Source organism: Periplaneta americana, chromosome 14 (genome assembly GCF_040183065.1).
Source record: "Periplaneta americana isolate PAMFEO1 chromosome 14, P.americana_PAMFEO1_priV1, whole genome shotgun sequence".
Lineage (NCBI taxonomy): Eukaryota > Metazoa > Arthropoda > Insecta > Blattodea > Blattidae > Periplaneta > Periplaneta americana.
The window spans coordinates 71,628,727-71,654,656 of NC_091130.1; the positions used below are offsets into that span (position 1 = coordinate 71,628,727).

The following is a 25,930-nucleotide window of genomic DNA, read 5'->3' on the forward strand; positions in this document are numbered from 1 at the left end:
CATTTTCTGCTTAAACTGAATTTAATTTAAAAAATGAAATAACACTGATATTTTATATTGAATTCCATATTTTCTTAATTGCTTTAGGTCTCTTGTGCCATTCTGGGAAGAACTCTTAGTTTTCAATGAAGATTTTGAGTATATATTACAAGATAAACCCTCAGTCTTAATATTATTTGAGATCTTGGACTTCGTAAATTTTAGTGTCGCAAGTTCTCAGTACCGGAAATTGGGTAAGTCTTTGCTCTTCTTTTATATTAGAAGTTACTTACGGTTTCTTCAAAATATGTATATGTGTGTGTCTAATACCTACCCACTTCACTTTACGTGATTTGGGTTCCGCATACTGCGGACAGATGGCAGGACTTTGACCCATTTTTAAATTGCACACCACTTCGGCAGGCCACGTTATGCATGATGTGTATATGTGAAGAGTTATGTCGTGTACTAGGATGAGTGTATGTTAAGTGTTCGTGTAAGTGTAGTGTAGAGATTGGGTGAGGATGATGATGAAGGGAGAAAGGGAAACCTGGTGCCGGCACATAGCCTACTCCTGTCGAATAGCACCAAGGGGATCGCCAGGCTTAATGTCCCAATCCCATGGACGAATCACTATCAACAGTGACATATGCCTTCTCTTCATATGCACTGCGGAAAGATTTGGGATTTAACCTAGCACTATTGGTGCACAATTTAGTGATTAGAAGTTGTGCACTGCCGTCTTTGTTGAGAAAATCAAACTTTTATGTTTAATATAATAATATCAGTGATTTTACGTAAAACATAGATGAAACTTAAGAAGGAAAATACACATAAATGCTAAGCTCATTACAGATTCTATGTATGAATTTAAATCCCTTTTTAATTTCTTTATTAGGTCCTGAAGGAGGATGGCATCACATAGCCTGGGCATTTTTGAGGCCTGTTGGTGCTAATGGTATCTTGAACACAGAGAAACAAGTACGACTGCAGCTGTATAAACCACAACAGGCAGGAAAATCAAATTGTAATGGCTGTGACGTAAGTATCAGGGAGAATCACTAAGTATGTTACAAATTGAAGTAGCAACCTACATTTTTCAGTAAAGTGCCTGAAGCTATTATCACTCAGTGGCAAACAGTCGAAACAAAGAAGGAGCAGTTACAAGATGGTAGCATCTCTGTATGAGTGTACCATTGGTAACTTAATCCCGGACATTGATACACACTATACCTGGAGTTGATAATGGTGCTTCAAGACTTATCATCTGTGACTATCTGGGTTAGCATATCGTTCCCTTCACCCTGTCTGCTAGAATAAAGTCACCAACCTGTTGCACATTTGCCTCCATGGCAATCTCTACTTGTCCACCGGCTGTATTTGATACTTGTCCATCCTTTAGAGAACTTCTGTACTGAATTGTAGACAGCTTGACGTGACAGGCACTGCTCACATACTACAGAGTGATCCAAAATAATAATACTTTCACATATGTTTATAAAGATGAATTTATTACGTTTACTTACATCAGTTTTCACATGAGTTGCATCATTTTTCACAACATATGCTGAAAAGACAGCCCTGTTCAGTAATGCATGTACGAACTCTTTTTACTGTGTTTGTGGCCACTTTTTTGAGCATGCGTACACTGATGTTGTTAATCTCCGTTGTTATGTTCCTCTTTAGTTCCTCCAGAGTGTGCGGCCTGTTTTTGTATACCCTTCCTTTAAGATAACCCCACAGGAAGAAATCTGCGGACGTCAAATTGGGGGAACGTGGGGGCCATAATCCATGAGACATGATATGCTCACCAAAACCTCGCGCAAATACTGTATGGTTTCATTAGATGTGTGACATGTGGCACTATCCTGCTGGAACCAACAATCACGTTCATCATTGTCAAGAAACGCTGATCCACATTCCCTAAAACGGGCGATTAATCTTGTTATGGTCGAATTGTTAGGCACTGCCACATCTGGATAATTTCTACGAAATTCGTCTACAACACGTGCATAAGAGTGACTGGGAAAATAATATTTAACAATGAAAACTCGTTGCTCTTGGGAAAATATGTTTGCCGAGCAATAAACAAAGGACTACTGCAAGCGTCTGTGTACACATACACATCACAATGACATCTAGGTTTGTTGCTGTTAATACCCATGATGATATCTAGCGGTAGCCAATAGCACTTTCCAACTGCACTACTCAATATAGACATTATAATTTTAATGTACGTGACTTTTGAATCACTCTGTGTTATTATTATGGCCCTACAGCTCAATATCAGGTCTTGGCCTCCTGAATCAAGCCTCTCCAAATCTGTCTAGCCACCATCTTCCTTTTCTAATTCCTGGCTAAGTCGTCATCGGGATTTACCAGTCTCATTTCGAGGCTTATTATCATGTTTCGAAATATTTATGTACCTTTTACAAGATAAAGTTATTGGCCTGGAGGACCAGGGTACCTCTCTTTTTGTCTGGATCATCACCTTTGACCTGTCTGGCATGAGAGGCCCTGCTACTGCCAACATAGCTCTCGGGATCATTTGACCACACAAGCCCCACCACTATGACAAAGTAGAGATACCTTTGAGGGGGGGGGCAGTGCTCACATACATGGGCGTTATTTCTTTATGAATATCCTTTGCTGCCAGACCTCTTACTCAGAAACCATACAATGGATCACTGCTTGACAGTAGTGCATTTGTGCAGAGGTACCGCTATCTTATAACTGCTGCTTCTTTGTTTTGCTTGTGTGCACTTTGATCACTTTGATACCTGGATAATACTGCCATCTAGTGGTAATAGCATCAGACACCTCATAAAAATGTGGGTCACTATTTCGATTTGTAATTTACTGACTTGCCTTGCACATTGAGTGTCTGTATTTCTAATCATTATGTCGTTCTTAATGGTCCTGTGATTACCATGCTGTCCATTGGTTTACAGGTTCAAATCTGAGTTACACTTGCCATTCTATTTATATTGCCAAAACACATACGGTAATCTATAACTGCCTTTGCCTGTGTAGTTTTTAATTTTCTCGCTTATTTTGTATTTTTAAAACTCTTCTGTAATGTCTGTACAGGAATTCCTCATATCTGGCAACTGTGGGACAAAGCCAGTGTCGGATAACTGGAAAATACGTTTATAGGTTATGTAAAAACACACTGTACTGCACAAACTTTTTTTCCATGTTAAAATTTAGTAATTTTAATATAGGTAATTTAAAATTAAAGTTTTGAAATACGTACAATGTTTATTTTTAGTACTGAATACAGTAATGTACATTCGTCAGTTCATACTTATTGTCAGACAGTAATACATAATAGCATAAGAAATACTAAAAGCTTTCATAACCTTATGACAATTTTAAATGGCGGTCATGTGAGTCATGTGACGTGAAGAGCAGTCTAGCCAACATCGCAGCTGAAGTAGTGCTCGATGATTTGATATAAGAAAATTTCACTTGCATTTTACGGAATCTATTGTGCAACAACAGCACTTTAGACTCATCCAACACCCCTTCGAAACGAGTGAGTTCAAGTGTTAAATTGAAAGATACTGTCTCTGCATATTGTTTGCAAGTACCAAGTGACAGCTTACCAATGCTATCCTCTACTCCAGGGACACAATGGTTTTTTTTTTTTGTCTGTGTTTTCACGCTTGAACAGTGTAAAGAGTAAACACAATATGCGGCATGTGCGATCCATGAAAACTATTCACATCTTCGTCAGACTCTTCTCTTTCGCATGAATAACTTTTTTTTGGCCTAGCCAAAAGTGTCGTTGTTTTGGTATTGCTGGTTATTTGGGTACCAGATACGAGGGATTTTACTTATTTCTTTTCTTACCAGTTCTTTTATAGCCAGCAATATTCCTAGGGAATTTCATTTTGGCCACCTGTAATCTAGCTTTATCTCTTTCCTTCACAACCCATATTTCACTTCTATATAGTTGGTATCTACATAACTTTGTTACATTTTTAATTTGTCTCACTCCTAATGTCATTGTTCAAAATTTCTCTGACTGTACCATTAAAGTAATTAAATATCTCTACTTCCTCTTTCTGCTTAAACTGGATAGCAAATTTATAACTGGAGTTAGATATCTTACTGCTCGAAATTATAAAAAATGTATTTTATGTGTAATATGGAAAATGAAAATTTTTAATAATTTTGTTTTTAATTCATGTACCTACGTCTTTTGAATGATAGTAGAAACAAATCTTCATGAGAATACTTATTTTATTTGTAGTAGGCCTATACAAACAAAATTTGTATTTACTTAATTTGCCTACAACTATTGCGACCTTTGGCAAGAAAGCCAACACAACTATAAATAGGGTTGCCAGACTCCACGTTTTTCCCGTATTGTACGTTTTTCTACATTACAATATGTCTTCTGTAATTTGAGGGTTATTTACATATTTTCTCCGCAATATTTTCAACATGGAGTCTACTAGACCTAAAGGGTCATTCAAAAAACGCTGTGGTTTTGATATATCAAATTATGAACTTTATTTTTTCAAAATACTTTAAACTAGGACAAAGCATGTTCAACTCACTTTCACATTTCAAGTATAGAAAATGATGTCGGGCATATAACTCCCTCTACTGCGCTGGCATGCAAGTACTCTGTCCGTGAAATTCGCTATGACTGCCTGACTAATTTTCACTTGGATTTCACCTACAACTCGTCGAATGTCCTCTTTTAACTCGCGGATGTTTCGGGGTTTATTGACATACACCAATGATTTAAGATTACCCAATTGAAAAAATCGCATGGTGTTAAATCACATGACCTTGGTGGTCATTGGTGGTCACCATTATGCGAGATGAGACGATCTGGGAACCGCTCATGGAGCAACTCAATTGTTTCACAGGCGGAGTGATTGATCTACAAATATTTCAGTATTTCTCTCTTCAACCAGACATGCAAAAAATTTGTCTTGGAGAATAAAATTAATACAAATTACTTCAGGCTGTCAAATCATCTGTTAATGTGAGTGGTGGCTGCAATACTTTATGTTTCCCTAGGTACGAATGGTTTTATTACACTTACACTGGAATAAAATTATATGCCTTACAGGTACTGTAAATGTATTTTATAATGTTAAATGTCTAAAATAGAGTTCAGAATGGTAATGACTTTAAGCTTCGTCTCCACTGATAAACATTTAACAACAACATGTTAAATGTTAAACTGTTTACTGTTAACAACCCAACATGTTGATTGAACATGTCAATGCTAACACTTTGTCCAAACTGTTAAACATGTTAAACTTGACTTGCTTTGTGTAGTGCACCATAAACAGTCCACGAGATTTTAATGTAGGTAGGTCTTATTTTCAAACCTTGGACAATGGACTCGGATGATGATTTGGCATTTGTAATTGCCTCTATTGCTTGTCACAAGGCCTTGAAAAGGAAACAAATAAGAATGTGGGTGCGGTAATATCTTAGTGAAAGGCACAATGCAGAAGACATTCTAAACGAGCTTAAAGTTGAAGATCGATTTGGATTCAAAAACTTTCTGAGAATGTCAGAATACGATTTTAATATAGTGCTGCAAAAGATACTTTCTGTTACATCAAAGGAAGACACACAATTAAGAATAGCCATTTCACCTCAATTAGAAAAATTATAGCGCGATTGGTTGACTATCATAGGACCTACGACATGATAAATGTTAAAGGAGAGTAATAGTGTATAATTATTCTTTCCAAAGTTTTACGAACATTAACATACGTCACCAAATATGACCATTACTGACGTCAACATAGCATTAATGTTTAATGTACAATGGGGGTGCGAAAATGCCCTATTGTATTCTCGAGAACAGTTAAATAATAATTCCAGTTCTCTAAAACAGTTAGCCTTCGTTGTTTTGTCTCTGTATTCTTTTGCAAACAAGACATTTCCATCAGTGCATTAATCAATTTTATTCTAACGTATTTTCTTTCGTCCACTCCATTACTTCGAACAACTTACAGCCAACACAAGGATCATATAAAAATGATCAAAATATGCGCCACAAAATCGGAAGTTAGTTGTTGCTATGGAAACTGTACTAACTTTGCCGAACTGTACTGATGCTGCACGAGCAAGTGAATTGACTTGACATGTTTTCCATTGCTGCTGGAAAACACGCCAACATGTTAAAATGTTAACTTCAACATGTTATGTCAAATGAGACTTGAAATGTCCATATACATGTCAAATTCAACATGTTATATTTAAACATGTTGTTAAATGTTTAATAGTGAAGATGAGGCTTTACACCATAAACAATTAAATAATGAATTATAGCTACTAAATCCTTGGGAAATTCCATACATATTCCTTATTTTTTTGTAAAAAATCTTCCTTTTTTTCATAAAACAAATCTGGCAATCCTAACTAAAACAAATTCATTGCTTTAAAATTTAATGACAGGTATGTATAGAAAAGATGTAACTTAGTACAGTATCAGAATAGTAAGATATCAGAAGGCAAGTTATTTAAAACCAAAACCACTTGTATAACAAACATCATTTGGGTCTGTATGTTACATGTTCAATACATGCATGAAGTTGTAATTGAAATATCAATTTAATTTTCTCTGTTACAAAATAATATTCTTCTTTCTTTCTTTAGGTGTATCACTGGTGGAATAGTAGAGTATGGAAGAGGTATCCAGCTACATTATATGTGACAGTGAAAGGCATAACACCACCAGAACACTTACCCCGAGTGCTACGATCGCGGAGTGCCTTACAAGGTGAATTGAGTCAGTCACCTTCATTTTTAGATCTCGACCAGATTCACGATGATAATGAAGAAGCAAAGTCTGAAATTGAAAATTCCATGGCCTCTGCTCAGGTACTTCTGATTAGTTTTCGTTTCTGAATAAGTTGAGTTACAGTGTTGTATCATAAATAATGTCATAATATGTATTGAGATATAGTTCTGAATCTCGAATAACATGTAGTGAGAAACAGTTTTGAATCTTGAATAGGATACATTAATACACATTTCTGAATCTTAAATAGTGTGCATTGAGAAACAATTCTGAATCTTGAATAGGATACATTGATACACATTTCTGAATCTTAAATAGTGTGCATTGAGAAACAATTCTGAATCTTGGATAGGATACATTGATACACATTTCTGAATCTTAAATAGTGTGCATTGAGAAATAGTTCTAAATCTTGAATAGGTTACATTGATACACATTTCTGAGTCTTAAATAGTGTGCATTGAAAAACAGTTCTGAATCTTGAATAGGATACATTGATATACATATCCGAATCTTAAATAGTGTGCAGTGAGAAACAATTCTGAATCTTGAACAGGATACATTGATGTACATTTCCGAATCTTAAATAGAAACAGTTCTGAATCTTGAATAGGATACATTGACACACATTTCTGAATCTTAAATAATATGCATTGAGAAACAGTTCTGAATCTTGAATAGGATACATTGATACACATTTCCGAATCTTAAATAGTGTGCATTGAGAAACAGTCCTGAATCTTGAATAGGATACATTGATATACATTTCCGAACCTTAAATAGAAACAGTTCTGAATCTTGAATAGGATACATTGATACACATTTCTGAATCTTAAATAGTGTACATTGAGAAACAGTTCTGAATCTTGAATTACGGTGTATTGATATACATATCTGAATCTGAGGATTGATACAACTAACTTGTGCGACCGAAACACAGGTTCATATGTTACTGAGGATCAATACACCAACATGTGCGACCATAACACTGATTCATACGTCACTGAGGACTTGTACAACAAAATGTGTGACCGAAACATGGATTCAGATGTTGTAGGTATAGCCAGCATTCTAATCTATTCAAATGAAAATTTCCAATGGGAGTTGATTATCTGTGTTAATGAATAGCCAGATGACATAAGGAGGGGTTACTGCAACCAAGGAAATAAGAGACTCGCTAGTTTGACATTGGGTTAAGATTCTTTCTTCAAGAATGCTGGCGATACTTGTAGTGAGGATTGATACCGTCAGCAAATGTCTCTTTAGTTTCCTTGGGATGAGCACTTCCCACTACCATGATAGAAGATGACAGAACATGACATCCAGACAGATCTGCACAGAAATGCTCTGTAGTTCTGAATTTTAAATAGTTGAGATACAGTTCTGAATTTTGAATAATAGGGGTAGAGTTCTGAATCTTGAATAGCGTGTATTGAGATATAATTCTGAATCTTGAATAATTGAGATACAATTATGAATCTTGATTAGCTGAGGTACAGTTTTAAATCTTTAATCGCGTGTATTTGAAATATACAAAGATGTGAAAATTATTAGAATAATCTTAATTTTAAAGGTTTTTTAATACAGTAGTTCCTTCACAAATATTAATTGAAATGATGAATATTGGTATATATTACTATACTGATGTAGGATATATTTACTACTAACAATGCCGGAAAGCATTGTTGTACATTGGTATTTTTCTTATTTTACAATTTTTGTGGGAATTCAGAAATTATTATATTATGTTGGCGGAATTGGAAACATAAAAAATTATATGCACAAAACAGATGTATACGTTCATTTGAACCTTCACAATAATGTAAACGCAAAGAACAATTTGTTTAAAGCATTTGTTAATTAATTTTTTATGTTTCCAATTCCGTCAACATAATATAATAATTTCTGAATTCCCATAACAATTGTAAAATAAGAAAAATACCAATGTACAACAATGCTTTCCGGCATTGTTAGTAGTAAATATATCCTACATCAGTATAGTAATATTATATACCAATATTCATCAATTCAATGAATATTTGTGAAGGAACTATTAAAAAAACCTTTAAAATTAAGATTATTCTAATAATTTTCACACCTCTGTAGTTCTGAATCTTGAATTATTATTGAGTGAATCTTGAATAGCATGTATTGAAATGCAATCCTGAATTTTAAATAGCTTATATTGAGTTACAATTTTGAGTGTCGTATAATTTACTATATATAAGCGAATCATCCACACATATTTTTTCCGGAATTTAGTGAAGAAAAACTGAGGTGCACACATTATTTGAAATAAGGTTGATACAGCTTCGCGTCAAACATTTTTTAAATTTTCTCTCCTAAAATTATGGTGCACGTATTATTCAATGGCGTGGAGTATTCACGCATATATGGTAAATTGAGATATTAAATCATATAAAAAATTTGTGCTTAAAGTTTGTTGTGCACTCTCGTGTAAGAACAGATGTTAAAGGTTAATTCTGGAACTTGAAATTAAAAACAAAGCAGAATATCACCTGTTGTAAGGTAACATAATTGAAATTAGAGTCTTTTAAGTCTTCCTAAGCTATGATGGTGATAAAAGTCATTCAGTTACTTTATTACATATTGTTTACTTGTAGATTGTCTATTATTTTGAACTGTGTAAATGGATAACGTGTAAAAGCAAATAATTGTATCTACATCACTTTATTGGAGCATATAGCTATTACTGCATAATTTTATTGGATAAAAAAATAAGAAATCGGGAAAGATTTTTTATTTTTATTTATTTTTTTATTTTTTTACAAGCTAGCGTATATTTATTTGGTATTGAAATATGATATACATTTTGTGATAATCTTTGCAGTTGCTGGCACCAACAGCAGCATCCCTTCCTGAGTGGTCTCGTTTACCCTCACAATCCTGTAAAATACCAAACCATCGCAGGCTTACCTTGCCCACAGCATCACGTGGTTGTTTCTTCGTGAAGTTCAGTAATTCAGGGCTCTATCTTGCTTGCAGTGTGGCGGATGAAGAAAAATTCTTCATCATTGTGTACTCTGTAAGTAACTCTATTGATGTTTTGTAGTTGACATGCATGAAAATTTAAATTCGATAATATACTGTAGTATTTCCTTAGGAATAAAGATACAGGCTGCAAGCATGGAGGACTAATGCTACTAATGCCAATTGTCTGCAAGGTGGGAGCCCTATCCTCCTCCTAATCTGTGGAGCTTCATGGCCTGTAATAATAACTTTACATATACTGTAGATTATGGTTTAAAGTTACAAAATTATGTTATATTTGTGTTGCATAAGCATAAATAAAAAAATTACTTTTGTATCATTTTTAATACCACCTTAAAAGAAGTGTTGATATCTTGAGTAGGAAAAAATGTATTCTCACTATCAGATAGTAACATGACATTGATTAAACATGGGATGGTGATAGTTGCTTCATGTATTTATTCTGTATGGGTAAATGTGTGTAATTAATAGTAAGTTGATACGAGGTTAGGAAGTGTTTTTTTATAAAATCAAGGAAAAGTTTGAAAAATGAACAAGCGAGTTTTTCAATTTCCGAGATTTTGTAATGTGCTGCACAAACATGTATTGTACAACATTTTATTGCACGCTCATATTTTTTTTTTTAATTTCAAATATAATGTATTTTGCATTGAAAATTTAGAACAATATTATTCCAAAGCCTTCGCAAAGTTATACTGTACTGGTAACTAAGTAACAATAAGTGCACTGTAATGGGTTTATTTAAGTATAGTTTTATGTTATGAAAATGGTTTCCCTAGCAACAAGTTTCTGTGTGGGAATTCTGACTTTCAAGATCTAACAACAATAGCTGTAAATACAACAAAAAACACGATCGTGCAAAAAATCTATATATTTAATTTGAACTGTGGCAGAAAATTTTATGAAAACTATACATCCTGTGAGGTCGTGTGATGTCTCTATCGAAAACTAATAATATTAATATTGTGGGAAAATCTAAACGGTTTGTAGCGAAGTTCATAAAAAGCTTTACTTTAAAAAATATGTACGACCATCGCAGTAAAGCGTAGGCCTATACAGTAGGACATCTTGCATTTCATTTCGTAGTGTTGTGCAGAGGGCCATGGTTCACGTAATGTACTTTATCTTCATTTGAGCTATTAATACAGCTTTTTGAAGTTTTTTGAAGGTCATGAATAGTGTCAGTAATGTGGGACTTTGTGTATAGGAAAGGCAACGTTTTAAATAATGAAATTTCAAACATCGTGTTCCCTTAAAACGTTCACTAATGTAGTCATCGAAGCCTTCTGTACATGCAAGATGTTGACGTCACAATATCATGCTTTTCGAGACCTCGATACCGTAATAATGGTTTGTTCATCTTTCAACTGTCACGTATTTTTTTTAGTGCTTCAATATAGTATGTGTTTTTTATCTGGCATTACTTAAAAAGTAATAATGTTGTTACGTTGTGAATTTAATCTGTTCTCCTTTATTAGTTCATCATTATGAGTGTAGCTGGTCGACCAAGAAAATGTGGTAGAACATTTAGAAATGTAGTGCATTAAGAACTCATAAACGACTATGTAGAAAATGATGTTTGTAACAATGTTTTAAGAAGTGAAATTATGCATGAAGAAGTATTACATATTACAATGTAAAAAAATATGTACGTCCATCGCAGCAAAAACGTATACCGTAAGACATCTTGCAGTTCATTTCGTAGTGTTGTGCAGAGGGCCGTGGTTCACGTAATGTACTTCATCTTCATTTGAGTTATTAATACAGCTGTGTTAGGTTTTTTGAAGGTCATGAATAGTGTCAGTAACGTGGGACTTTGTGTATAAGAATTTTATTGTGATTTTCAGTGTCTATCAAGCAGCAGTTGCTGCTACAAGCCACTAATTTATTTATCTAAAGTCAAGTGGGGTAAGTGTGACGTGGGGACTTAGTGTAACACCAGTTGAAAAATTTTGCTTCAGATTGAGATAAAGTATTGTTATCAGTAGCAAACACGTTACTGTACAATGTTACAAGCCCTTTTATATTGAAAAAATGTTTTACAAGAATTAATTTTGTGCATTATCAAAAGATCGCATTTTATGTACGTTTTCAAGTTTGTCACATAAACTTTGAATTAATGTGGCCACTTGAAAAGGTAATTACAAATATTAGTGTCGTATACATTTTTGATGATATTGAACTCAGAAGCATTAAATGTGGGAAATTAAATGTTGCACAGTAAGTGGTTTTTGGGTATGGGTTAGACTTACCGCGATTTTTTATTATGTCGGGGAAAGTGTGATCTGAACGTATGTGGCAAGTGTGGTATGTATAACACTTAGTAATGGCGTTAATTTAAATATCCAAATACATACCTATAACATAAATTTCCCATATCTTAAATATTTTACTGAACAGTTTTGATTGTCCATATATTCATATTGTTTTATTGTGTTTCTTTACTTTATTTCCAAATTGTTTCATATTCTACATACCACTACTATACTCAACTAAAATATAGCTTACTTTTGTTCAAATTGACGTACAAGAATCCTAGTATTGCTGAAGTTTTAAGTTTGGGTCTTAAATATATTTCCAACTTGTCTTTCTTTTTATCTGACTGAAAGTAAGTATTTCAGAACATAAACGTATCATTTTATATGGAATACCCCATTATCTTTTTTAAAAAAGAAGCAAGAAATGAAAATGTATTTTTCAGATATAATAGAGACCTCTGGAAGAAAATATGTATCATCATAATTACTGAAGATAATTTTAATTCTGAAAAAAAGTTTATAATCCTCCTTCATTTTCCTTTCTGTTGCTAGAGTGCGCCTTTGTTTCTCCCTACTCTTCTTACCTTACTCCTCAGCTGGTCCATAGGTTCATTTATGCTTGTAACCACTTCATTCTTACTGCCTTTGGTTTTACTAGTCACTTCCTTCTGGTCATCTTCTTACTAGGAGCTGCCATGGTCACAAATATCCTAATTTCATTCTAGTTGCATATGCTCCTAATCTAGTTCGACTTATTTCTGGTTTTGTTACTTTAACATTCTAAATTTATTATTCATTTATTTAGGCATTGATCCTGTATGTATGTGCGTATATATGTACAAGGTGTAAACAATATGAACTGCCCATATTATATAGACAGTATATATCGGTCTACTGAATAAAATATCAGTAAAATTTGATTATTTCTTTTTATTTTGTCCTTAATTTGTAAAAAACCATATTTTTAAGATAGATAGTAGTCTAATATTTGTTTACATTTCGACTGAAAGTGAATGCCATTGCCAAATGCCAACACATACCAATACACAAGAGAGACACAACAGATTGAAGAATCTCTATGAGACCGAAGTAAGTAAGCATAAATATAAACAAAGAACTCTTCAGGGTATGTATTGGGTAAATAATGACTGTATATTCTTATTTTCAAAAAAAAGCTAGACTCACAAAAACATTTTTTTTTCTGGGAAAACCTTGACAGTTACACAAAAACAATAAAAACATTATTTGTCTTTTTTCTTCAGTTATATATTCGGACTCATCATCATCATCATCATCATCATCATCATCATCATCATCATCATCATCTCCATTTCTTTCCCATATTTCAGGCTTGTTTCAATGTAGAGTTAGACCATAGTGATGCTGAAAGATAAAGGGATTCTACAGGCTTTAGAGAAGTTTGGTGGCGACACACAGGGAAATTTGTAGCACAGGGGGCCTTAGGGCATGTACACCATTCCATTCCAGGTAGTACATTGGGCTCATCCAAGCTGCCTATGGTGCCAAAGCAGTTGTCAGCGACATTTCAGGATCTATTGTGCTAACCCTCAAGCTATCCACATTCCCAAGTCCACACCAACTGACTACACTAAGGTTTGCTACGTACCCAGGTTTCAAACAGGCAACTCCACTCCTTCCTAGGTCAGTCCCCTCCATGCATTGTCAGCTGACATTTAGGTAATTCCATGAAATGATGACTGAATGGAGAGATGTTGAGGGAATGATGTATGTACTTATTATGGGAAATCAGGACAACTCCAAGAATAACCACAGCTGCAACCTTATCCGTGAAAAGTTTCAATGAAAAATCCCAGGTGTTACCATGACACGAACCCAGATCATTTGCGTGACAGACAGAAGGTCTGACCACTCAGCCACCATAGGGGGAAGCTATACCATGTCATAGAGCAGATTTAGAATTCTTCTGCATAGTTTATGCTTCGACAATGTTCGTAACATGTCTGAAAAGAAAGAGATTGACAAATTGGCAGCAATACACAATGTAATTGGAATAGTTGTACAAAATTTACAGCGAGCATACACACCCAGTGAATATTTCTAACTATTGGCGAGTAGTTGCTCGAAATTTCTAGGACGATGTTCGTTTAGAATGTATGTTCCAGCCAAACAAGCGAAACACAGGATTGAGGTTTTTGCAATAGTTGATAGACTACCTAATCTTGAAATTTACGCGGGAACACAAACCAAAGAGCCATTTAAGTAGAAAAACATGCCCATGATGAACAGAAATAGTGCAGGAGTAGTTGTAACAGTAGGCCTACATAAGATGTTTAAATTAGATAAAATAGCTATACATGAATTTATATATTTATGGTAATGCCTTATGACTTTCAGTTATAGTAATAAATATACATAATTATGTATTAAACATTTATTTTGCGTTTGCTACTCTTGTTTTAGTGATTAATTAATATGGATTACTATTGTAATGGTGTTTTCACTCTTGATACTGTTGAATTGATTTTTACAGCATTCCTCATAATTATACCAATCCGTGCAAATTGGTCCCTATTAGAGTTATGCAACAGTATTGTCATTCGACTTGTATTATAGTTGTTATCAATGGTACTGTGGACATTTCTTTTATAGGAGTGGATGGGGAAAATCTAAAGGTCGAGTCATAATTATGTACTATAAAGTACTGCAGAGTATTCTGTGCACCAAAACAAACATATTTTGTCTTATAAACATATAGCCAATACTGCATTGTTATCAAGGTATGGCAACATTGCGTTATTTCAGAGCTAGTCTACCATTTATTACCCATGGTTAAAATCGGAACTAATAGTCTGTGTTGTTCTGTGGTTAAAAAGAGTTGTATTCATAGTTGACCATGTCTTGTAGTTATGGTGATGTTTTGTTGATTCATGATGTTGATTATTGAACTGAGATTAGCCTTATTTTTACTTTACTGAATTGCATAACAGTGGATAGGGATTACAAAGAATGGACACTGAGCGAATTTTCCTGTGTTTTGTTTGTCTGTGTGCCGGCATTTAGTTCCACTTTCAGGCGCTAGAGGTTAGTGTAATCGAGCACACGCTAAGATAATAATTGAATATAGGAGTTGAGACACAGGATCCACCTACCTTATTGCATAATCCAGTAATGCTTTGCTTCGAATAAATTCAAGGTAACAACTTTTCCTTATTTCTCACTGACAAACTAGTTGTGATAATAATTTTTTATATTTAATATATAATAAATTATATTATAAAATAATATACTACATTATAAAATTATGTATCAAATTCGTTTAATATTTGTATAAAATATAATATAGGTATATGGTTTTACTTCTCATAGTAGTTTTGTTTTTCCATTTTCAGCGCTATCAAATCATTACATATTTTAATTGTTGTTGGGGTTAACGTCTCAACTCTCATTATAAAGGAACTCTAGAGTCTAGACATTACAGTTAATGGCGGATTTATTATTTCATTGGTCCAATTTATTTTATTTGAGTACATAATGTACCTAGATGTATTAATTGTATGTGTTATATTTCCGCTGTGTCGACTGCTAGCTGGTGTGATGTCAGTGTGAACTCCAGGGAGAAAGCAGAATCTCACGCTCAAACTGGTTTGAAGGTCACTGAAATCAGTCCTGCTACATCAAAGATACCGACACGAAGTGTCCATACTGTATAATTATCTATGTGCTGTGCATAACATAAGAGTTGGCACTAATACAGAATGGGAGAACCATACACAAACAGTGAAATGACCAATATGATCTTGATTTACGGTGAAGTAAGAAACAATTCTGCTGCTACTCCCATCTACGTTCAATGTTTTCCTGCCCGACAACACCCAACTCCAAAAACATTTGTAGCAGTGGAATGTCGCCATAGGGAAACCGGTAGCTTTGCACCTGTAGTGAACAATACTGGTAGACCGCGAAGTTGCAGGACTGCTGCTGCTGAAGAAAACATACTGCGTTCCGTAGACCATTCACCAGGTACAAGTAAATGGCGATTAGCTGCATGTCATCACATGTCTCAGAAGTCAGTGTGGAGAATTTGTATATGAGGCATTACTCTACCCTATCATCTACAACCTGTACAAGAATTGCAATGAGAGATTGATTTTGAACGTTGGAGGATATTCTGTGAATGGTTACTTCATGAAAATGCAGCTGATCGACATTTCTTAGGCAAAATACTGGTACTGTATGAGGCAACACTCACCAGAACTGGCATCTTCAATTGCTACAACCAGCTTGTCTGAACATACCAGAATCCAAATGCTATTGAGGAAGTACATTTGCAACATCAGTTCGCCATCAATATCTGGATGAGTGTAATTGGGGATATCCTGCTGGAACCATGTGAACTTCCTGCATGATTAACAGATACTGTATATTTATGCTTTCTGCAGACAGAACTAACCCAACAATTGGACGTCATACCACTGGCAAAACGATTTAATATGTGACTACTTCAAGATGGATCACTTCCGCATTACAATCTTGCTGTGAGACTTCATTTGGATGAACGGTTCCCAGGCAGATGGATTGGACGCAATGGACCTATTGCATGGCCAGCATGATCCCCGACCTCACTCCCTGCGACTTTTGGTTGTGGGGCCACATGAAAGGACTAGTTTACTCCCAATAATACGCTATGAGACAGCATCTGTTAAATGCAATCATGGCTGCAGGAAATACAATCTGGGACACACCTAATATCTTCCAGCTAACAAGAATTCATGGCGAAGGAGGATGGAATTGTGTTGTGAAGTTAATTGTGAACATTTCGAACATCATCTATGAACCTGCAATGTCAATAAATATCCCTGTGAAGTTTTTCTTTCATACCATAGCATGATTGTGACTATATAAGTATTTAAATATTCATATTGTTTGTATTTCTAAACTGTTCCCATAACGAAGCTGTCATGACCGAAAGTATATATGACAAAATATGTTTGTTTTGGTGAATAGAATACTCCGCAATACTTTATAGTACATAATTACGACTAACCCATTATATTAGCATTAAAAGTTATCAGCACATTATCTTTGTCAACATATCATTTATTATTATGGGCAATCCAATTTATTGACCTGTACAGAATCTTTCATAAGTAATGAGTCTATCGAAAAATCGAGTATTTTGAATAATTTTTTAAATGATGTTCATCCTCGCAACAAAGAACCATTCCTGGTGCCGTACAGTCAATTTGGAAACAAATACCCCCTTCCCCTGCCACCAGAGGAAGCTACTTATCCATGTGTAATGTGCATTTGATGCCAACTTAAGATGACCTGGAGCATGGCCTTCTGTACGTCAAGGACTTAAAATGACTTGGAGCATGGCCTTCTATACACCAAGGATAATGACACACAGCCATGCCTATAAACATTGTTGTGATAGACTGGAATGATAAAATGACATGCAGCCGCTTACAATATTAACTTAGCCTACTATGATTACAAAATGCCTAATTAAATATAGTAACAGAAATATGATTTAATATCTATATGTTAATGAAACTAAACTGGAGCTGTTCCTTGAACTTATGTGCATACACGTGCTATGAAGTATTTGGAAAAAGCCAGTCTGAGTTTTGAGATTGTTTTATGATGTTTGATATCTTGGCCATCAATTTTCTTGAGGCTTCCTTATCAATTTTTCATATTGCAGCTAGGTCAGTCATTATTGCAGAAGATAAATTTTTTTTTTGGTTATTTTACGATGCTGTATCAACATCTAAGGTTATTTAGCATCTGAATGAAATGAAGGTGATAATCCCGGTGAAATGAGTCCGGGGTCCAGCACCGAAAGTTACCCAGCATTTGCTCGTATTGGGTTGAGGGAAAACCCCGGAAAAAACCTCAACCAGGTAACTTGCCCCGACCGGAATTCGAACCCGGGCCACCTGATTTCGTGGCCAGACGTGCTGACCGTTACTCCACAGGTGTGGAAGAGAAAAATTGCTGCCTGGTTTGAACTGGGAAACAGTGTCGCTCAAATTAAGCGTTTATTCCATCAGAATTTCGGTGGTCGCTACCAGATACTACGAAAACAAATATTCTTGCAGTTGGCCAAAGATTTCAAGAAACTGGGTCCGTCAGAGACAAGAACAGACCTGAGAGGCATCAGGAGGGGGTGTTTGTTTCCAAATCGACTATACAACACTGGGAATGGTTCTTTCTCGTGAGGATGAACATTATTTCAAAAAATTATCCAAAATAGTTCATTTTTCGATAGACTTGTTACTTATGAAAGACCCTGTATGTAAATACTTCATTCTCTACAAATAAGCATACACCCACACACGTACACATATGCAGTGAAAGTTGTCTTAATGACTATTTCTATCAAGCAATCACTTATGTTAATGGAAAATTTTTCTACAAATGACTGTAATATCCGCAATTTGTGTGTATTTTTTTACTCTTGTTGTAAGACTACTCTTACCTTGGCCAACAACAAGCCTGTCAGGAATTTATTACAATATATCACCACTCAGTAAAATTGAAGTCTTACTCATAAGACCAACTAGAATTAAACCATCACAGAATCCAAATGAAATGCTAATACGCAAGTAGATGGAACAGTGTTCTTTTATGAGTAACTCGAACTTCTGTAATAGTTTTTAGTGTTAGTCATGGAGATTTATCCTTCGAAGAGGTGAAGAAATTCAGATATCTTGGAGCAACAGTAACAAATAGAAATGACACTCGGGACGAAATTGAACACAGAATAAATATGGGAAATTCCTGTTATTATTCGGTTGAGAAGCTTTTGTCATCTAGTCTGCTGTCAAAAAATCTGAAAGTTAGAATTTATAAAACAGTTATATTACTGGTTGTTCTGTATGGTTGTGAAACTTGGACTCTCACTTTGAGAGAGGAACAGAGATTAAGAGTGTTTGAGAATAAGGTTCTTAGGAAAATATTTGGGGCTAAGAGGGATGAAGTTACAGGAAAATGGAGAAAGTTACACAACGCAGAACTGCATGCTTTGTATTCTTCACCTCACATAATTAGAAATATTAAATCCAGACATTTGAGATGGGCAGGGCATGTAGCACATATGGGCGAATCCAGAAATGCTGATAGAGTGTTACCTGGGGTCCGGAGGGAAAAGACCTTTGGAGAGGCCGAGACGTAGATGGGAGGATGATATTAAAATGGATTTGAGGGAGGTGGGATATGATGATAGAGACTGGATTAATCTTGGATAGGGACCAATGGTGGGCTTATGTAAGGGCAGCAATGAAGCTCCGGGTTCCTTAAAAGCCATTTGTAAGTAAGTTAGTCATTTACAGAGACGTCTGTGTATATTTTGTAGGGAGACAGAAAGTTTCAGATATAAATTTTACTTTCTTAATACTGCCAGTATTAAAAATGTAGTACACTAATTTGCTAGTCATGAATTTCATAATTATTGAAGCAAGGATATGAATGACAATGGAGAGTAAGAAACTATCCTCCACAATTAAAGCTGCGAGAATAGCATTGACAGTTTGTAATTTTTGGAAGTGATAGAAAATGAAGAAAGAGTTTCCATGTATGCAAAAAAGAAATTATATTGGTTGGTCTCAATGAATGGCATAGACACAGAACATCTTAAGCATAGGCTATCAAATACTTTTTCTTTGTGTTGTTTTATATTATGAAGTATATTTAAATTTATTTTATATTTTACAAACTGAAATGGTTGCATTCTTTGTTACCCTCCTAGATTCCAGGTGGAAAAGAATGTGTCAAATATGTAGGTCATCAAGGACTGGTGTATGATTTATGTTGGTCTTCAAAGGATACAATGCTCCTCTCAGCATCAGCAGATTGGACAGCTTGTCTTTGGGATACAGATTTCCAGAAATCTGGACCATTGCAGGTAACTTTTTATGAATCGTGAGTTTTGTTTCTCTTATTTAAAAAAACTATGAATTGTTCAGCAGAAATGTTACTCTCCTAGATTGAGTATATACTTCTGCTTAACATCGCTGGTATCATGCATGTAGCTCACATGCACTATTGATGTATACAAAGGCGTGTAAAATACAGTTTATGTAGGATGCATTTTGTTTTTTTCAACAGTAGAGTTATATTTGTTGTTTATTTTCTAATGTCATCGGGCTTGTGGTTTTAAATCATTCGCCTTTTGGCATCCCATTCTGATGATGTCAGACATCTCCCACTTTTGGTTAAAGATCTTACATGTGAGTCATTCCACGTCAAATCGCACAAATTTAAACTCGAATTGACTTTCATGTCTCCGATTTAGATAAAACAAATTTTACACATTCTATGGATTAAAAAAATAAATACGTGTTTTATTATTGTTGTCTATATCGATTATTGTAGTAGATATGTGTTATCAAAGATTCTGAAATAGTTCATGCATCATTATTGATAAACATGATTATCTCCACTAATAATCATCACAGAGATTTGCTCTTTGTCTCAATTTGAAGCTGACAGTACATACTTTGTTCTTCACATAATAATATAAAAATATACGTTTGTTAACTTTGTTTTAAAAAACATTTAAACATACAAAAATATGTTTCAATGGCAGCGGCTTACTTTAAAATTACAGAAAAAATCCTTAAATACCTTGAAATTATTTTAACCACCCTTAAAAAAATCAAAATGCTACTCTGAGCCTTTGAAGAATAATTAAATTATTCACCAAGCTGCGCATCTTGAGTTTGCGGGCTGCATAAGTACTGTTGCAAGATGATGTGCAGGTGCAGCTCTGGATGAGAGTCAAGTGACTGCTTTACACTGTTCTACGGTCAGAATATCACTCTTTCACGTAATTTATGTAATATAGTACTGTATTTAAATATTGGTTTTGTAAAATATACACTTGTAAGAATGATAACTACAGTTTACACAACACTGCACTTTTAAAACTAATCACCTACAACCAATTCTATTTAATGTACACCATTTTACTCTCACTTTGAAGTGAGTAGTTCTTTATTATGTCAGTGGAACAAAAGAATGAAGTTGTAAGATACCTCGTACCACTTTTGCTTGTTGGTACCTTAAGTAGAAAATATGGCTATGTTATTTGTATTCAGTAATGGTAAAAATTTAAAAGGAATATTATAAATAATATTATTAATTCTATCAAGGATTAATTTAACATTTTCATGATGAACATAGACACAAACTGAGTGCATGCCACTTGTTCCAGGGAGTACACATTTCTTTGGTCTGAGTTTGAAAATTTTTGAAAACCCTATTTTGATATATGGATATTGCTCTTTGAAACACTGGTAAGTTTTCTTAAGATTACATAGTATTAATCTTTTCTGTTTGTGAACTCTCTTTCCATCTTCTTTAACTGAAACACAATTCTTTTTGTGAGCCATAATCCTCCTCACATCATCAGAATTATAAAATTGAACAACCTTCTCTACTATAAATGTTTCCAAACTTTTTCTCGATTTAGGACTAGGAGTAGCCAAAATTCCCTTTTCTGCTCCTACTTATTTAGAAATTCGTATCATGTGAGTGGTGATATTAAAATGCTGTTGAATTTTACTGTAGGACCAACTTTCAAAAATTGTTAATATTTGTATTTTGTGATTTCTGCCTTCTGTTTCATGGAAGAAGTTTGTCAGTTTCTGCATTATATCGGAATTATTTGAATTTTCAGCTGAAGTTGAGTCTTCTGTGAAATGAAATATTTTATGTTTAAGTGTATTTGTAACTTTCTGCATTTTTTTGTTTTGGATATTTTTTAGATAATTTTGTCTTCTTTATTGGCGATTTTCCATCATCACTAAGCTCTCACACATCTTCAATATATTATTTTTAAAGTTACAGTATTTCTTACTCGAAAGCAATCTGAAATCAACGTAGTTCTATGTAAAATATAATAGATTATAATTCTTTTTTTGCATTTTTAAAGTAAGCTGTTATAAAAAATAATTGTTTAAAAAGTGACCCTCTAAAACAACCCCATCAATAAATCAATTCCATTTGTTCCCATTTCAAGTGACACCAACACTCAACGTTATGATGCATAGAATCTTAACAATGAGCATTTTCATACTGCGTTGCGTATGAATTTGTCATATAATTAAAAGAGTATATAAATAGTAAAATATTAAAGTATGATCCCAGAAAAATTACAGACCTCTTATTTTGATCTGCAGAACATATTTTAGAAAATTTAAACAAATACTAAATGGTCACATTTCGTATACAGGTGTTTGCTTTGACATGGAGTGACTCACATGCACACAACACAACACAATACGTACTTCGAAAGACTTAGGAATTATTGTTAGATAAATTAAAGGGAAACTGCTCAGTGTTGAAGGGACATTACGTGCTTTTAGAACTAGAGGTTATCTGTTTATTTACATATAGTAACACCGCACCACTGATAATGTGTTACTCCCTCTTGCTGCATCTATCGCAGCTGCATGTTCCAGTGTGCTGTCTCACTCAATCCGAGCCTTCCGACCCAAACACACCATCAGTAACACAGCAACTTCTTATTCGAATAGCATTCTAATACCAACGCAGTTCTATGCAAAACATTTCAAAGAATATAATGATATTTTTTTCCCTTTTTAGAAGTAGGCACCTGATATATAAAAAGGTATTTTAAAAGTATAACCCCCTAAAAGGGACCCATTTTATGTTTTAATTGAACACTAAAAATTAGTATATAATACTGCAATTATTGCACTTTAAAATGATATAAATACGGAATTTCTACGATTTATAGAATCTTCAGTATAACCATTTTCATAATATGTTGCATCCTAATTTACGGAAAAAGTAACATTTAATAAATGACTAGATAATTGTGTCAGCCCGAAAAAATTACACACGGGTTGTTTAATTTAATCAATAGAATATATAAAAAAAAATTTGGAGCAAATACGAAGTTGTCATGTTTCGTAGGTGTTTGATTTGACATGGAATGACTCATGTTTGACAGGTGGCCTTGTCCATTACTTTTATCGGCATTCTTATGGTGCATGTAGATAAATACATTTGAGTCGTGAAAAAAACTAACTACATTTTGTGTGGTTTTCTGTAAATTGAGAAAAATGTTTGAAAGTTAAATTTTTAATGTTTGCCGTAATTTTATTTTTCAGAGAGGTAGAGAATGGGTCACTGATGTTAAAAATTGAACGTAAATCTTAATTTTATATTTTATTGTAGTTAGAGAAAAAATCATTGTAGTTAGTTCTTTTCATTTCTACATGAAAGTACGAGACAATAAATTGGCACTTCAGATTACTTTGTCATTTTTGCAAACATAAAATTAAATTGCAACGAATGAAATAATAACTGGACATAATGCTAAACAGATTAGACATCATTACAGTCATTACAGAAATAAATTAATGTATTGAACTTAGTTCCTTTCAATTCTATATAAGTATCAGAAATAAATTGACACTTCAGATTACTTTATTGTTATAACTACTGAAGCTTTCCTGGCGATGTGATAATTCGAAATTTTCTCGTTCTCGCCACGGTCTGCACTAATAACAGCCAATCGGCGCACAGCTCCTCGGCTGACTCCTCCCTCTGGCACTATAAATTAAGGAGCTGGGTACCCTCAGATATCATTTAACCCTGAAGATGAGGAAGATGAACATCCTCGAAACGTCGGTGGATCACCAACTTATGACCTCGCTGGAAGCCCGAGAAAATTTCGAATTACTTTATTGTTAATTTTGCAAACATAAAATTAAATTGAAATAATAACTGGACATAATGCTAAACAGATTAGACATCATTATCATCATTACAGTCATTACAGAAATAAATCAATGTATTTTACTTAGTTCCTTTCAATTCTATTTAACTATCAGACAATAAAGCCACCAGTGTGGCTCAGTCAGTTAAGGTGCTTGCCTGCCGGTCTGAAGTTGCGCTCGGACACGGGTTCGATCCCCGCTTGTGCTGATTACCTGGTTGAGTTTTTTCCAAGGTTTTCCCCAACCATAAGGTGAATACCAGATAATCTATGGCGAATCCTTGGCCTCATCTCGCCAAATATCATCTCGCTATCACCAATCTCATTGACGCTAAATAACCTCGTAGTTGATGCAGCCTTGTTAAATAACCAACTAAAAAAAAAGTATCAGACAATAAATTAGCACGTCATATTACTTTATTGTAATTTTTGCTATCATAAAATTATAGCACGTTTTGTAAGGTCAAAATTCCTATCGCAATCGAAAAACGAATGTCCTCTACCAGGAAAACAGCCTGAGAGCAAAAGTGAAAACCCTTTTCTGTGGTATAAAGTGAAGGTTTATGAAAGTTTTTCTATAAATTTCTAAGTGGCTTGAGTCCTACCTTTACCAAGAAAGTCTTAACTGATCTTGTGATTCTTCAGAATCCATTCCAAACTACTGCTTTCCTAAACAATTCCAAACAAATCATGAAAGCTAACAAATTAAACTTTGAAAGAATATTAAGGTTTACTCCATACAGGTACATATTCATTTATTTGTCATATAAATCAGCCAGTGTTAAGTCAGGTGATACAACTTTTGGAATTGAACGGAGCTAAGTGCAACAGTTAGTTCCTTTCTTCACCAACTCTAAAGAATAGGTTATAATCTACTCTCCACGGTTGTTGTAGGTAGTTCCTTTTTTTACCAATCAATAGGGCTGTCTTGAAAATATAAGAAACAATGTATAACTTACTTTACCTTAGTGCCTTTTAATTTTCATCTATTCATTTCTATTTTGCATAATTGTGCCAGAAGATATGTCCTGTTTCTAATCTGAATGTTGCTACTGTTTCTTTTCTTAGTTAATACAGGCTTGCTTCCTTACAGTTCTTGTACAGTGACCTTTCCTCCCCTCCCCTCCTCTACCCTCCGAGATTTGTTTAAGGGTAGGTTGAAGACTTAATTGACCAAAACTGATAGGTTGCATTTAAATAATTCAAACTTTTGTATTTTTATGTGTTCTGAAGATGGCAGTTTATGCCGAAAATGTTTAACACTGTAAATGTTGTAATATTAATATTTTGCTAATTATAGCATTGTGATTTTGATAAGCAATTTGACGGACATACCTATTCAATTATGTAAAAGAGCTTATCGGACCCACACATCATTTTCATCAATTTTGCCATTTAAATGCTGTTATCTTGGAAACTAGTCAACCAATAATGACCAAATTTAAAAAAAAATCTGTATCTGTATAGGCACCGTGCAAACTCCTCTGGTGGCGACTGTTGTTACTAACTGCAGGACAGCAGCGATAGAGTTGTGCTTGAAGCGTATGAATATACTTAACATCTCAGGTTAAATGATTAGAAATATGGATGATCCTAAAAAGCGGAAAGGTAACGCAAATTGCTGTGTTCTTGAGTGTAGTAATGCTTATAGGAACACACCAACCGATATCGTTTTTATTCATTCCCAAAACAGAAAACTGAAGCGCAACGACGCTAATTGTGGATCCATCCAGTACGCAGACGAAAGTAAATAAGGCTACACTGCTTGTAATCATAGTATTATTATATACTAGGCCTAATATAAAAAATAGAATGTATATAGTATTATGTTTATAAATAACCATTAAGTTATCAATGACAAGAATTTATAATTTAAATTTCAAAAAGTACATAATTACTGAGTTCTTTACATATATGACAATTAATTGTTCAAAAGTGGAACAGCCACCCAACGTGGATCAGATGGTGGCCTTCAAATCTAAATGCTACCGTGGCAGATCGAGTGACACATTCATAACAACTGATTGCGGATTATTGACTTTATTAGAAGGTGGTGATGAAGTCAGGTTTTCCCAGAATAATAACAACCTCTCGGATAAAGGGATCATTGTTGTTACTCCATCGTATCTGCATGATGGTAAATTAACAGCTGAAGAAGTC

At 34.4% G+C, this 25,930-nt stretch overlaps 1 protein-coding gene across 1 annotated transcript in view; it reads left to right on the forward strand.

Annotated features, from left to right (window-relative positions):
* Positions 1–25,930, forward strand: part of LOC138713445 (jouberin-like) — a 57,631-nt gene that overhangs the window by 12,612 nt on the left and 19,089 nt on the right. Inside the window, exons 3-7 of the mRNA XM_069845554.1 lie at positions 88–233; positions 878–1,020; positions 6,619–6,843; positions 9,615–9,809; positions 19,769–19,924. Of these exons, the coding sequence (XP_069701655.1) occupies positions 88–233; positions 878–1,020; positions 6,619–6,843; positions 9,615–9,809; positions 19,769–19,924 (865 nt within the window). The remainder of the gene's footprint in view (positions 1–87; positions 234–877; positions 1,021–6,618; positions 6,844–9,614; positions 9,810–19,768; positions 19,925–25,930) is intronic.